General features: G+C 42.8%; 1 protein-coding gene across 1 annotated transcript in view; it reads left to right on the top strand.

Moving 5' to 3' along the window:
- Window positions 1–15,575, top strand: part of grid2 (glutamate receptor, ionotropic, delta 2) — an 829,420-nt gene that overhangs the window by 594,583 nt on the left and 219,262 nt on the right. Inside the window, exon 6 of the mRNA XM_048611693.1 lies at window positions 6,987–7,349. Within this exon, the coding sequence (XP_048467650.1) occupies window positions 6,987–7,349 (363 nt within the window). The remainder of the gene's footprint in view (window positions 1–6,986; window positions 7,350–15,575) is intronic.

A 15,575-nucleotide genomic window follows, 5' to 3' on the forward strand; every position in this document is an offset into this window, starting at 1 on the left:
AAGGAGAAGGGATAAGCCTTTAAGGACTGGGAGGAAGATAAATTTCTTCAGTCAGAGAGTGGTGAGGCTGTGGAATTCACTACCACAGAAAGTGGTTGAGACCAAAGCATTATGTTTCTTCAAGAAAGAAGTTTTGTGGTTTGATAGAAAAAAACCACAAGACTTCTTTCTTGAAGAAACATAATGTCCTTTGTCTGTCCAACTGTCTTTCGCTCTCTTTGGGCTCTATCCTATTGTTTACTCCCTACCCCACGCACCTCACTATTTTCTGCATGTAAACTGACGTTTTCCCAGCCACCATCAGTTCTGAGGAAGGGTCATCGGACCCGAAACATTAACTCTGTTTTCTTCTTCACAGATGCTGCCAGACCTGCTGAGCTTTTCCAGCAACTTTGTTTTTGTTGCTGTTGTGGTTTGATAGCTTGATTGTTCTTGTGGCTAAAGGGCTCAAGGGACATGTGGGGAGGGCGAGAATAGGATATTGAGCTCAATGATCAGCCATGACCATATCGATTCTTACTGTGAAACCTAGCAGATTCGAGGGCTTGAATGGTCTACTCCATGTTTCTATGTTTCTATGAACCCAGCTTAGTTATTATTAGACAAGTCTGATCCCATCCTTAAACCTGGGCTGATAGATCGTATTTTGCTTTGTTTTGGTTTTAATGAAGTGGTCTTTCACTGAAACATAAGCACATAATGTTTCAGATTTGTTTTAACAACCAAAGAAATGTTATTTACTAAAATAAATGAAGATACAATAAGCAAAGCCAGATTACTTATTTATTACACGTATTCAAAGATTTTTAAACAGGGATGTAAAATCACATTAATCCCAAAACACTTCTTTACAAATTCTCTCTACTGAAACATAAACACACAATGTTGCAGATTTTGTTTCAACAATAAAACAGAAGTTTGTTAGTTAAAAGCAATGAAGATAAAACAAAATAAACCAAATTATTTACTTAAAAACTTTTAAACACAATAAAGTATAATTCCATTAATACCAAAACACTCCTTTACAAGGTCTGAAAAAATACCCTTGTATAGTAACCAAAAATACCACTTGTAAAGTACTCACACCAGAAGGATTTTTTTTTCCCCCCAAACGCTTGAGAGCCTTATGGTATATGACTTTAACTCCTAGACTAGAAATGTGATAGATTTTTCCTGGAGCTATCATACACCTGAGCTTAAATGTACTCCACTTCAAGTAACCTTGTCAGGTTTTATTGCAAAACATCTGGTTTGGGACCATCACTAACTCTTTACTCTAAGGTAATCTAGTCTTACTATATTCACCTCTTTTCAAGAGCGCTGCTTGAGACTTCACAGGACTGCCCCTTAGCAAAGGAAAGCCAACAAGAAAGCCTCTCTCTCTAGTTTTACATGTTTCCACTGAGCTAAACAAAATCTAAGTCTTGAAGCTTCCAATACAGCTTGTAACATACTGGTTTACCTTCATAGATTGTAAACTTGCTCAGGTAAACGTTAGTGCTGCAAAAGAAACTCTCACAAACTATTGTAAGATAAATCACCATGGCTACAGAAATCCGTACAAATCAATTATTAACTTCAGACACACCGAAAACCCAAGCATAAAATAAATGATGCTTATATATATGACAATACTGATCTCAATATTAATTCCCAGAACAGGCAAAGGAGATTTCACAATGTGTGATTAAAGTCTTAAAGATAGGGAAGGTAACAAGAGTCCATGAGACACACACACACACACACCGCCTTTCTTCCCATGCTGAATATTGGGGCAACAAAATGTCCCACCATAGAGAGATAGGGAGCTTCATTCATTTATTTAAGTCAGTCTTTCCCTGTTGCATTTGGTAGTCTGGTTTAGATATTAAATTCATTGCATAATTTTTGAAAAGTGAAATGGAGCAGGGGAGCTGCTGTCTCCACAATAAAGGAATCTTGTTCAGTGTTCCTCCATGGGGAAAGAGGAATACTAGTGCCCCACCAACCCCTGTCCTCACACCCTCACTTGGACACTCCAGTAAGCCTCCAGTCACTCTCTATGCCCATTCCTATGTTACCATTTCCTAACCTTGGGTGGTTGGGGTTCAGTGAATAGGACTCTTGCTCCCTGTCTCTGAGTCGTAGGTTCAAATGCCATCTGAATTTCTCGAATGTTGACAACTCCAGTGTCAGCACTGAGGAAATGCTGCTGTGTCAGTGGTGCCGCCTTTTAGGTGAGATGAAATGAGCACCTGCCTGTCCTTGCGTTTGGATACAATACATTCTATCGTATCATCTCAAAGAAGAGCAGATTAGTTCTTCCCAGTCCTGACCATTATTAATCCTTCAACTGAAAACATTAACTGATCATTATTTCTTTGCACTTTGTGGAAGATCACTGTATTCAAATGATGGGCTAAGTTTTCTTTATTACACATTGACAACACCTAAAATGCTGTAAATAATTCAACTTGGTTCAAATGACTGCTTTCAATACAGCCAAGCTGTTTTCACCTACTTATGGTCCCCATTATCAGTTTTTCTTTATCAGAGCACAATATAATCCATCCCTTTGGTCTCCCTAAAGTCATTATCTCTCTCTCTCTCTCTCTGGGTTCTGTCTCTGCCTATCCCCTCACTCCTTTTCCAAACCCCCTACATCCCCAATCCCCTGTCTTCAACATAACTACCCCTTTTTCTAGCTACTGTCAATTCTCAAGAAGGGTCACTGGACCCGAAACTTCAACTCTTCTCTGTCTCCATAGAAACTGCCGGACTTGTGAGTTCCTCCAGCAATTTGTGTTTTTGTTTCAGATTTCCAGCATCTGGAATTCTTTCTTCTTATTTTGGTTCCATGAGTATTTGAATGGGGTGTAATTTGTAAAACAGGTTCCAACAGATTAACCTACAGGGTTAGGGTTAGAGTAAGGATTAAAATTAAAATGAGGATTAGTGTTTAGGTTAGAGTACACCCTAATCCTAATCATAATATCAGGAAGGATGTACAATGGGTATTTGATTCCCTCTCTGGTGAATGTTGGCTTTCAGTCACTATGGCTCCAACAAAATGTAAGTGAAAGGAATTTGATGAAACTAATTTTGAGTATTCGAATGACATCCAAGATAAGCATTTTCAGTAATAATACATCATTTGATATGGTAGCGGTAGATGTCAATGTATATTGCACCCATTTTAGGTCAGAGAAATTCAGCAGTCTGTTCCCAGTTTGTGCAACCAGTGATATTGCTGTTAAATTGATAGGTGTTCTATTAATTTGATCTCCAATTCATCTGTCTAAAACTGGTATTTGGTCTTTTCTTTCATGTAAGTTAGGGTCCTAGAAAACAAGTTGTTGATTTTCAATAAAAATAAATATTTTTCACAAACATGCTTGCTGCAGCATAGCAGTTGTCCTTGCGCAATCCACATTGTCTAACGGCAGGACTTTCACACTCCGAGCAATCAAATCTCCCTCTGGAAAAGTAAGCTGCTGTTAATTTTGCACGCGTTTTCAGGCACAGCTCACCCCCATCAATCCCTTTCCACTTTACAAAGCTTCTTGCATACTCTCAGGAGATCCCAAGGTGCTCTACAGATGACAAAGGAGTATATCTGTTTTCAGTGTAGTCACTGTTTCAATATGGATGATCAGTCATTAAGCAGACTAAAGACTTAGAGCAAAAGATGTTGATATTGCTGTCGGAATCAGAGGATTAAGCCGGAAGTTGAAGTTGAGCTCAAGGATCAACCGTGGTCTTATTCAATGATGAAGCAGGATTGAAGAATTGCATAACACACTCCTGCTCCTACTTCTTACGTTCCTATCTAGGAAATGCAGCAGCCAATTTGTGCACAGAAAGCTCCCTCACGGATAACATGAGGTCATGGCCAAATAATTATTGATTATCAATGATATTACTTGAAGAATAAATATTGTCCAGGACTCTCAGAAGAATTTCACAGCTCTTCTTAGCATAAATATTCTAGGAATATTTAACATACACTTGATTTGCTGGAAATGTGAGCTGATAACTTGTCCTCTTAGTTAATTGGACAATCAATGTGTAAATCTAGTCAGTTCTTAAAAAACAGGTAAAGGATGAGACTGTGTTTCTGAGAAGCAAATGATGAAACAATTAAAATCAACAGGTAGGTTCCAGATATTTGCAATTCACCCCCTCTGAATTGTTTGATTTTGCTGGCTAATTTGTGCATGAATAACATTGTCTACACACATTACTTTCCCGGCAAAATTCCAATCCAATGTAAGGTCCCCCAAACATTTAAGGTGTCCCAAGGGAATGCAGCGAAGGTTTACCAGGCTGATTCCGGTGATGATGAGACTGACGTATGAGGAGAGATTGAGTAGGTTAGGATTGTTTTCATAAGAACTAGGAGCAGGAGTAGGCCATCTGGCCCCTCGAGCCTGCCCCGCCATTTAATAAGATCATGGCTGATCTTTTTGAGACTCAGCTCCACTTACCTGCCCGCTCACCATAACCCTTAATTCCTTTACTGTTCAAAAATTTATCTAGCCTTGTCTTAAAAACATTCAGCGAGGTGGCTTCAACCGCTTCACTGGGCAGGGAATTCCATAGATTCACAACCCTCTGAGTGAAGAAGTTCCTCCTGACCTCAGTCCTACATCTGCTTCCCTTTATTTTGAGGCGATGCCCTCTAGTCCTAGTTTCACCTGCTAGCGGAAACAACCTCCCTGCCTCCACCTTATCTATTCCTTTCATAATCTTATATGTTTCTATAAGATCTCCCCTCATTCTTCTGAATTCCAATGAGTATAATCCCAGTCTACTCAGTCTCTCCTCATAATCCAACCCTCTCAACTCTGGAATCAACCAAGTGAATCTCCTCTGCACCCTCTCCAGTGCTAGTATATCTCTTCTCGAGTAAGGAGACCAAAATTCGCTGGAGTTCAGACGAATGAAGGGGGATCTCATAAAGACATATACAATTCTAACAGGACCGGACAGGGTAGCTGCAGGGAGGATGTTCCCGATGGTGGGTGTGTGCAGAACCAGGGGTCACAGTCTGAGGATTTGGGGTAGACCATTTAGGACGAAGATGAGGAGACATTTCTTCACCCCAAGAGTGGTGAGCCTGTGGAATTCATTACCACAGGAAGTAGTTGATGCCAAAACATTGAATGTATTTAAGAGGCAGCTAGGTATAGCACACAGGGCAATAGGGATCAAAGGTTATGGGGAGAAAGCAGGATTGGGCTATTGAGTTGGATGATATCGCAATGAATTGCCTCCTGCTGTTCCTATCTTCTATACTTCTATGCATCAATTTCTGTATATACCTTTGCACTGGTACATTAGAGGATGTGTTGTTGCTTAGACTCACATTTAAATTGTAAGCATTTTTTTTAGACCACAATCTGTTATAAATGTGTTTGAAGCTCAAGACCCTATTAATATGAAAGGGGGATGATTATAGTCATTTGTGAACAACATTAACACTTATTACTAGCCCCAAGGTTTTGAGGCCATAATAGCTAAACACAATGATGTGCGTATTACTGTATTAGCAATCTCTTCAGGAATAATGACAGAGAGCTGCCACAAAACATCATTGCAGCACTGTGTGAGCTGAAAATTGAGTCAGAAACTGGGAATTATGAAGCCAGGAAATGAAAATGATGAACATCAAGGGCAAGGTTTCACAGTTAGGGGCCACATAATCCCTAGATTTCACATAGATTTTACTCATGATGATCTCCAGAGTTCATTAAATTTTCTTAAAACAACTAAAATGCCAGCCTAAGCAAACTTCATGCTTGTCAGGGTATCCTTCCGCTCAAACAATACGCTTAGTACCACTGCAACTGGCCAATAAAGTGTGCCTAAATGTAAGTAAATCTACACTGTGTTTCATTTTAGAAAATCTTCTTAAAGTTTCAACAATGAGTTGCAAACATGACAAACATGCCGGCTCTGTGAATCAATTTAATGTGCATTTGGTAATGTTTTTCTTTTTGAAAGTAAATGTGGGTTCAACTGATGCTCAGTACAGTGATCAATGGTTTAATTGCTCTGTGTTTAATTATGCAAGTCTGGTAACTGATCTATACTCACTGTGCTTGCTTGGTCAAGCCTGAATGTGGATTCAGAGTGAAGCAAACAGAGTCCATAGCAAAAAGACTAGAAATGAAGCTGCAAGCATTAATGCAGACATTTTATGCTTATGGAGATATTTTTAAACTTTAATTCATTCTGTTGCACATTTAAAAACCAGTACTTTTCCATGGGTAGATCTGGAATATATGAAATACACAACAGGGAGGGCAGGAGTGGGAGCAATTTTGATATTTTAAACAGCAAAACAGCCTGTATTCCCTTCTCTGTTACCGACTGTAAATTGGTTCACAGTAAAAGATATGAATGAATAAGGGAGGGCTGTATAACAGGCTTTTGCGATTTTTTGCTGCAAGCTTTTGTCCAAAAAATAATCCTGCGGGCCTTGCTTTCCACGCAGTTAAATGTACGTGAGCATGTGACATTGGGGTCAATGCAGAAAGTGGGTTTCGTTCTCTTGATTTTACCTTGGCTTCACATCGATGAGCAAATAAAAAGAGACCAAATTACATTTACGTATCTGCTTTCATGATCTCAGGACAATTTGCAGCACTTCACTGGTAGTGAGAAAAACAGCTGAAACGTTCGTAGAAGTAGAAAGGATGTTTCCTCGTGTGGGGTAATCTGGAAGGAGAGGCCACGGTCTCAGGATAAGGGGCGGCAGATTTAAGACAGAGGTGTGGAGAAATTACATCTCTCAAAGGGTCGTTGCACTTGTGCACTTGTTGCTGGAACATTGAATTAGTTTAAGACTGAGCCTTGCAGGAAGACGGCGGTGGATTCGGGGCCCAGGGCTCATCTGCTCCATCTGATTTCCCTTTTATTTCTTTTCTTTTGTTCCCCCCGGCTCCCCCCACTTTTCTCCTTGTTGTTCTTTTTCTGTCTTTTACTTACCTCTTGTTGAGGAGCTCGGTCGCGGCGATGGCATTGGCAACCGGCGAGGGGGCCCCAACGCCGACTCAAGCCGAGCTCGGCGCTTCTGCATTGACGAGGCGGTCCTAGTGCCGACTCATTCCTGCTGCGGCAGGGGCGCATTTGGGCCCGGTACGAGACTTGGCGGCATCGGCAGCGGCTGCTTCGGCGAGATGGGCCCGAAGCTGACTCATGGTGGCGGAGGAGTTGCGTTTCGGCCAGTGCGATACCCAGCGACGTCGGTGATGTCTACATTGGCGAGGACCCATAGTGGCATGAACATCGTTGGTGGCAAGATGGTGCCAAAGACTGGCAACTTTCATTCCAGTGGTGGTGGAGTTGGCAAGGGGGACTTGTGGGTAGCCACCAGATCCTTGGCAGAGCATTGAATAAGAAGGACTGTGAAGTTGGACACTATTTCTTTATTTTGCTGTCTTTGTGCTCCACGTTTTGAATTATTTTTCTGCGTTTTATGATGGCACTGGAGAATGGCAGCACTATACAACAGTTTTCACTATTTTGTAGCAAAATACAAGCGACAATAAGTAAATAAATAGTGAAAGGGAATGGACATATCGTTAATTAGTTACAGGCTGAAGGGTTATGGAGAGTGGGCAGGAAAGTGGAGTTGAGGCCAAGATGACAACAGCCATGATTGTACCAAATGATGGAGCAGACTCGGGGGAGGGGCTGAATGGCCTACTCCAGCTCCTGGTTCTCACGTTCTTTGTCACTGCTGTAATATAGGAATTGGAGCAGCCAATTTGCACACAGTCAGCTCCGACCTCTGCAATAAGAGATGACCAGAGCTGTCATTGAGGGATATATATATATAGGTCAGAAGGCCAGAAATAAATCTCCTTGATCTTCAATGAATTAGTTTCACATCCATCTGAAAAGGCAGATGGCATCTTGGTTTATCATCTCATCTTAAAAATATTACCTTCTACAGTGCAGCACACCTACTGTACTGTACTGGAGGGTGCTACCAATCTGATGGCTGATTTCCTGCAGTTTTAGTGTTTGGATGATTCACTCATGGTGCGCGTTGAGTATGGAGGGAGTTTGGGAGCTTACAAGAGGGGAATATGTGGCCCAAGACAGCATTCCTCCATGTCATATGCAGTGACACACTCAACCAGCTGACATGAGATGCACTTGGGATGGAGCTGGCATCATGATGAGAAATAAACAATATCTGTCCTATCTTGGGCACTATGAGATGCCTGGAATGTACTCTCTGACAGAATTGCAATGGTATTACTTAGTAAAGGCCTGTGCGTATGCACCTGACTTAAGTCTGAAACATTGACATTGCTTCTTTTCTTCCGTATCACATCTTCTGCTTCCCCAAGCTTTTGTTACTCTACACCGGACTCTCCAATCGTTCTTCTGTTTGGCCTCCTCACTTCCACCCTACATAAAGCTGAGCTGGCCTCAAACTTTGCTGTCCATATAACTCCTATCCATCTTTTCCAATCCCTGAGAGGCCTCAGCCCTCTTAGTCTCCATGAGATTCCAACCTTCTCCTGCTTTACAACCATTTGAGATCTCTGTGTTCCTACATTTCTGTCCTCTTGCACAACCTCAATTTTTATCTCTTTGCCAATGGCAGAAGTGCCTTCAGTTGCTTGTGCCCTAAGCTCTGAAATTCCATCCTAAAACCTCTCCTGCTCTCTCCCTGTCTTCTTTTAAGATGCTCCTTAAACACTACCTCATTAGTAATGTACCTCTTGTGTGGCTCAATGTCAAATTTGGTTTGCTCTTGCTCTACTGAAGCATCCTGGGACATTCTACAGTGTTGAACGTGTGCCTTAGATCCAACTTGTTACTGAGTTGAGAGCAGCTTCTGAATATTCTATTTTATTTCGCTGAAGGAAACGTATTTCTTTACAATAAAAAAAATGTCAGATGAGAGCCCAAAGCTAGTTACGGTTGCCATAGTCACACCAGTGTTGTAACGAGACAAGATCTGATGCCTTTTTATCTCTTGAATGTCTACAGTATGTGGACAAACAAATTTATTCACAGCACGAGGAGTCAGAAACTGATTAGACAATGGTTTTAGGGAATGCTTAAAGATGAATATTTTCTTTTGGAAAATATATTTATATCTGGAAGCAACAGCCTGCGTGAAATTAATAAAAATTAGCATTTTTAAATTTACCTCAAGGTGGTTAATGCCCTGATGCGAATGTCAACTTGCTCTCAATTTTGAAGTTAAGCGACAAAAATACTTTACTTTGGGCGGCACAGTGGCTCAGTGGTTAGCACTGCTGCCTCACAGTGCTAGGGACCCAGGTTCAATTCCACCCTCAGGTGGCTGTCTGTGTGGAGTTTGCACATTCTCCCCGTGTCTGTGTGGGATTGCTCCAGTTTCCTCCCACAGTCCAAAGATCTGCAGGTTAGGTGGATTGGCCATGGGAAATGTGGGGTGATAGGGTAGGGGAGTGAGTCTGGGTGAGATACTCTTCAGAGGGTTGGCATGGGCTGAATGGCCTACTTCCACACAGTAGGGATTCTATAATTTTATGACTCCTAGGTCCTGGAAGCTCCTATTTGTGTCATAAGATCTGTTTTCAGTGCCTCACTATAAAAATCTGATCACAACAAACCCATTTGAAAGGCCATTCAACATATACCAAGGTTTTTTACATCAGAAAGTGCTTTGATTTTGTTTTACATTATACCTTTCGCCTGCCTATTTTTGACCTATTCTCCTTACCTATGACTTGTGACCAGCAATAACAGAGTTACTTTTAAAGTATTCCTTTCAACCCAATAAAAGGAGAAAGAGTCATAGAGATGTACAGCACAGAATCAGACCATTCGGTCCAACTCATCCATGCCAACCAGATTTCCTAAATTAATCTAGTCCCATTTGCCAACTTTTGGCCCATATCCCTCTAAATCCTTCCTATTCATAGACCCATTCAGCTGCCTTTTAAATGTTGTAACTGTACCAGACTTACATTTTTCTGCAGTGCCTTCCTTTCCTGATCTCAGGCCATCCTAATTACAATCTCCCGACAGCACAACTGTAACAGTTCAAGAAGTTAGCTCACCAACCCCTACTCAAAGTAATTACAGATGGATAATGAATGCTGGCCCAGCCAATAACGTGATTAAGTTTATTACTTAATGGACTAATCAATCAATCGATCAATCAATCAGTATAAGGAGGAGCAAATTACTGCAGATGCTGGAATCTGTACAGAAAACAAAAAATGCTGGAGATCACAGTGGGTCAGGCAGCATCGATGGAGAGAGATCAAGCTAACATTTGGAGTCTAAATGACTCTTCATCAGATAAAGAGTCATCTAGACTTGAAATGCTAACTTGCTTTCCCTCCAGGGGATGCTGCCTGACCCACTGTGATCTCCAGCATTTTTTGTTTTCTTCACAGTCTAAGGATATGGGTAGACTATTTAGGACTGAGGAGAAATGTCTTCACCTGGAGATTGATGATCCTGTGGAATTCTCTGCCACAAAAAAGTGGTTGAGACCAAAACATTTTCAAGACGGAGATGGATATAGTTCCTAGGCTAAATGGATCAAAGGGAATGGGGAGAAAATGGGAACAGGGGATTTGAATTTAATGATCGGCCATGATCTTACTGAATGGTAGAGCAAGCTCAAAGGGCTGAATGGCCGACTCCTGCTCCTATTCTCTTCTGTGTTCTCTAAGTGTAATCACTGTTCTTCTAATTCCTCGTTGTTTCATGAGATATGGCTGTCACTGGCAAAGGCAGCATTTGTTTCCCATTTCCTTATTATCCTTAATCTGATTGGCTTGCCATTTCAGAGGGCTGTTAAAAGTCAACCAAATTGCCATGGGTCTGGAGTCACATGTAGGCCAAACCGGGTAAGGATGGCATATTTCCTTCCTTCAAGGGCACAAGTGAACCAGATGGGTTTAAACAACAATTAGTGACAGTTGTCATAGTCACCATTACCGGGACCAGCTTTACCTTCCTGTTTTATTAACTGAATTTAAATTCTGTCACAGCCCTTGTGGGATTTGAACACATGTCCAAAGCATAAGTCTATCTATCCAGATTTCTTGCTCTTTACACACCAATGCACTACGTCCGAGTATCCCTGCAAACGCAGCCCCACAAACTCAAGGGCAACTAAGGTGGGCATTAAATATTGGCCCAGCTAGTGCCTTTACCTGATGAGGGAGCAGCGCTCTGAAAGCTTGCGATTTCAAATAAACCTGCTGGACTATAACCTGATGTCATGTGACTTTCTGACTTTGTCCACCCCAGTCCAACACCGGTACTTCCATGTCATTGATATTGTTAGCTAAGGAATAAATATTAACCAGGACACAAGGGAGAAATCGCTGAAGCACAGGTCCATGGGATATTTTTTGAGAGAAAGAGAAAGCAGACCACCTTGGTTTAATAGACATAATAAGGTGTAGAGCTGGATGAACACAGCAGGCCAAGCAGCATCATAGGAGCAGGAAGGCTGACGTTTCGGGCCTAGACCCTTCATCAGAAAGCATAAGTTTAATGTCTTATCGGAACCATGGCACCTACAAGAGTACGGCAGTCCCTCAGGACTGGAGTGTCAGGTGAGATTTTACTCAAATCTCTAGCGTGTGAATTGAATCTGCTGGCTTCAGACCCAAGGTTGACATCTAAACAGTATGATTGCTGTAGGCTGTCACAGGTTTTTGTCCATTATTGAGCCACACCGAGGCATTACATTTCACAGTCATTCTAGCTTTGCTCAGCAGGGACTAAATAATCATTAAAACTATCTTTAAGGTGGCTAAACTTTATCTTCTCTTGACACAGAAATACTAACAGCAATACTGTCACAAAAATACTTCAGCTTCGAATTAATTTTTTAAAATACATGAGACCTAATAAAGTCCTGAAAACTATTCTGAAACATAAATAATACAACTGAGCTGGTCAAGCACAAAGTGTCTTATCAACAAAATGGATTAATTCTAAAACCTACTGTTTTTATCTTTCATGGCCCATTTGTTGAGTTGCTTTTAATTAGAACCAAAGGATCATAAAACACACAAGTTGACTGGTTGGTACCTTACGCGGCCTATTCCAGCCCTTTGATAGTCCCACTCTCCGGCTTTGGCCCCTATAAATTTGCAAACTTTTTCTCTTCCAATACAAGTCTGTGTTGTATTTAGATTAGCATCGTACTCATCATCATTGGCGGTCCCTCACAGACGAGGATGACCCTCTCTCACAAGTCTCGAGGTGTTTGATGCCTTCCCAGACACTCCTCCTCCACTTTGGATGGTCTTGGCCCAGTGATTCCCAGGTGTCTGTAGGAAATTAGAACAAAGAACAAAGAAAATTACAGCACAGGAACAGGCCCTTCGGCCCTCCAAGCCTGCGCCGATTCAGATCCTCGATCTAAACCTGTCGCCTATTTTCCAAGGATCTGTATCCCTCTGCTCCCTGCCCATTCATGTATCTCTCTAGATACATCTTTAATGATGCTATCGTGCCCGCCTCTACCACCTCCACTGGCAACGCATTCCAGGCACCCACCACCCTCTGCGTAAAGACCTTTCCACGCACATCTCCCTTAAACTTCTCCCCTCTCACCTTGAAATCAGGACCCCTAGTAATTGAGTCCCCCACTCTGGGAAAAAGCTTCTTGCTATCCATCCTGCCTATATCCCTCATGATTTTGTAGACCTCAATCAGGTCCCCCCTCAACCTCCGTCTTTCTGATGTAAATAATCCTAATCTACTCAACCTCTCTTCATAGCTCGCGCCCTCCACACCAGGCAACATCCTGGTGAACCTCCTCTGCACCCTCTCCAAAGCATCCACATCCTTTTGGTAATGTGGCGATCAGAACTGTACGCAGTATTCCAAATGTGGTCGAACCAGTGTCCTATACAACTGTAACATGACCTGCCAACCCTTGTACTCAATAGCCCATCTGATGAATGAAAGCATGCCGTATGCCTTCTTGACCACTCTATCGACCTGCGTTGCCACCTTCAGGGTACAATGGACCTGAACATCCAGATCTCTCTGTGCATGCCGCACTTCCCCAGCAAAGCCTTGAGGGCATCACTGAAGCACTTCCTCCGTCCACCTGGGGCTTGCCTGCCGTTTGGGAGCTGGGAGGAGAGCATGGTGCTTGGGGAGCCTTGTGTTGGTTATCTGGACAACGTCCCCAGCCCATCGTAGCCAATCAAAGGTGGTCAGTGTGACGATGCTGGGGATGTTGCTCTGGTCAAGGACTCTGGTCGGGACAAGGCCGAAGAAGAGCACCACGTCCATGGAGTTGGCTTCACCATCAAAATCAAACTGGTGGACCACGTCAAAGAGACGCCCCTGTGGAAAAAATGAACGCCTCATGTCACTCCGATTCACCCACTCTCGGAACCAGTACGTCACAGGATTCAGTGCATACGCACTAACGCTCAAAGCAGCAGCTGAGATCAAGGAGAAATTCTACCTCAGCCTTGACCAATCTCTCTCACAGTGCCTGCAGTGGACAAACTAATTGTCTTTGGTGACTTCCAGGCCACTGTCAGCAAAAGTGCTGACCGTTGGGGTGATGTAATCGGGAAGGACGGAGTTGGGAAGCAGAACTGCAACAAAGTCCTTCTCCTGGCCAAATATCACAAACATAACCACCGACACACTGTTCCACCCAAGGAACAACAGTGCAGCACCCACGCTGCACACACTGGCACCTCCTCGACTACCTCACTGCCAGAGTGAGGGACCGGAAAGACGTTAAAATCACGCATGACATGACAGGTGCCAATGACTGCTGGACAGACCTTTGCCTGATCTGAGCCAGGATCAACATAAATATAATCCCACGGCAGCAGGGACAACAGAAGCAGTGCCGCAAAATGTTCAACATTGATGCATTTAAAGACCCCGGAAAAGATAGCCTCATGTAACCAACTCCTCTGCACAAATCTAGAAAGTCCTGGCGACACTGGGTCATGGGATCCCAACAGTGTTCGTTCCGGCCTTAAGAGCAGCACAGTATATCAACCATCTCTCACTGAATTCCAACATCTGACACAATTGCAAAATAATAAACAAAATCGTGGAATACCAGAGACATACAGGGTCCAACAAATTGTTTTTTTTTATTCATTTGTGGGATGTGGGCGTCGCTGGCTGGTCAGCATTTGTTGCCCGTCCCTAGTTGCCCTTGAGAAGGTGGTGGTGAGCTGCCTTCTTAAACCGCTGCAGTCCACCTGCTCTGGGTTAACGCACAATGCCATTAGGGAGGGAATTCCAGGATTTTGACCCAGCAACAGTGAAGGAACAAGTCAGGATGGTGCGTGGCTTAGAGGGGAACTTGGAGGTGGTGGCGTTCCCATATGTCTGATGCCCTTGTCCTTCTAGACGGAAGTGGTTGTGGGTTTGGAAGGTGCTGTGTGAGGATCTTCAGTGAATTTCTGCAATGCATCTTGGAGATAGTACACACTGCTGCTACTGAGCGTCAGTGGTGGAGGGAGTGGATCCTTGTGGATGTGGTGCCAATCAAGCGGCTGCTTTGTCCTGGATGGTGTCAAGCTTCTTGAATGTTGTTGGAGCTGCACCCATCCAGGCAAGTGCGGAGTATTCCATCACACTCCTGACTTGTGCCTTGTAGATGGTGGACAGGCTCTGGGGAGTCAGGGAGTGAGTTACTCGCCACTGTATTCCTCGCCTCTGACCTGCTCTGTGTTTATGTGGTGCGTCCAGTTGAGTTTCTGGTCAATGATAACACCCAGGATGTTGATAGTGAGGGGATTAATGGTGTTTCTGCAACGACTTCTGATAAAGCTATCAGAACAAACAATAACGTATTGTTTTATTTCATTTCTGTTTTATATTTATACAGCAGCTTTAATTTTACAAAGTATCTCACCGTATTTAAATACTAAAATAAAACAAAGAACTACGGTCGCTGGAAATCTGAAACAACAACAGCAACTGAAATAAAGAGACCTGCTGAGAAATCCTCCAGCAATTTCTAATTTTGTCACAACGCTTAACAAAGGCAGGAACAATTGCAGTTTGACATGGAGACACAAGAGGGGGATGTCTGGGCGGGTGACCCAAAGCTTGATCAAGGAGAGAGGATTTCTGAAGTAGGGTCTAGGCCCGAAACGTCAGCTTTCCTGCTCCTCTGATGCTGCTTGGCCCGCTGTGTTCATCCAGCTCTACACCTTGTTATCTCAGGTTTTAAGGAGCACCTGACAGAAGGTTTAGATTTAGGGTTTATTGTCACATGTACTTAAGTACAGACATACAGGGGTACAGTGAAAAGTGTACAAAATCACCATTGCTGGCCCCATCTTAGGTACAAAAATAGAAAAATAAAGAAATAAGTTAAAGAAGTTCATTAATCTGGTTCTTCTTAGTATAAAGTAGAAACATAAAGAAGTAAAGTTAAAAGATAAACATTACAGTCCTTTCTGCTTCACACTGGGCTTTCCCCATGAGGGCTCGCTCTGCCCAATGCTGGGTACACTTTCACCCACACAGGGTGAGGATACCCACAGGGTGAGGATATACACTGGGTGAGGATACACACTGGGTGAGGTTACACACTGGGTGAGGATACACAC

The sequence above is a fragment of the Rhincodon typus genome, chromosome 1 (assembly GCF_021869965.1).
Source record: "Rhincodon typus isolate 14 chromosome 1, sRhiTyp1.1, whole genome shotgun sequence".
Taxonomy (NCBI): domain Eukaryota; kingdom Metazoa; phylum Chordata; class Chondrichthyes; order Orectolobiformes; family Rhincodontidae; genus Rhincodon; species Rhincodon typus.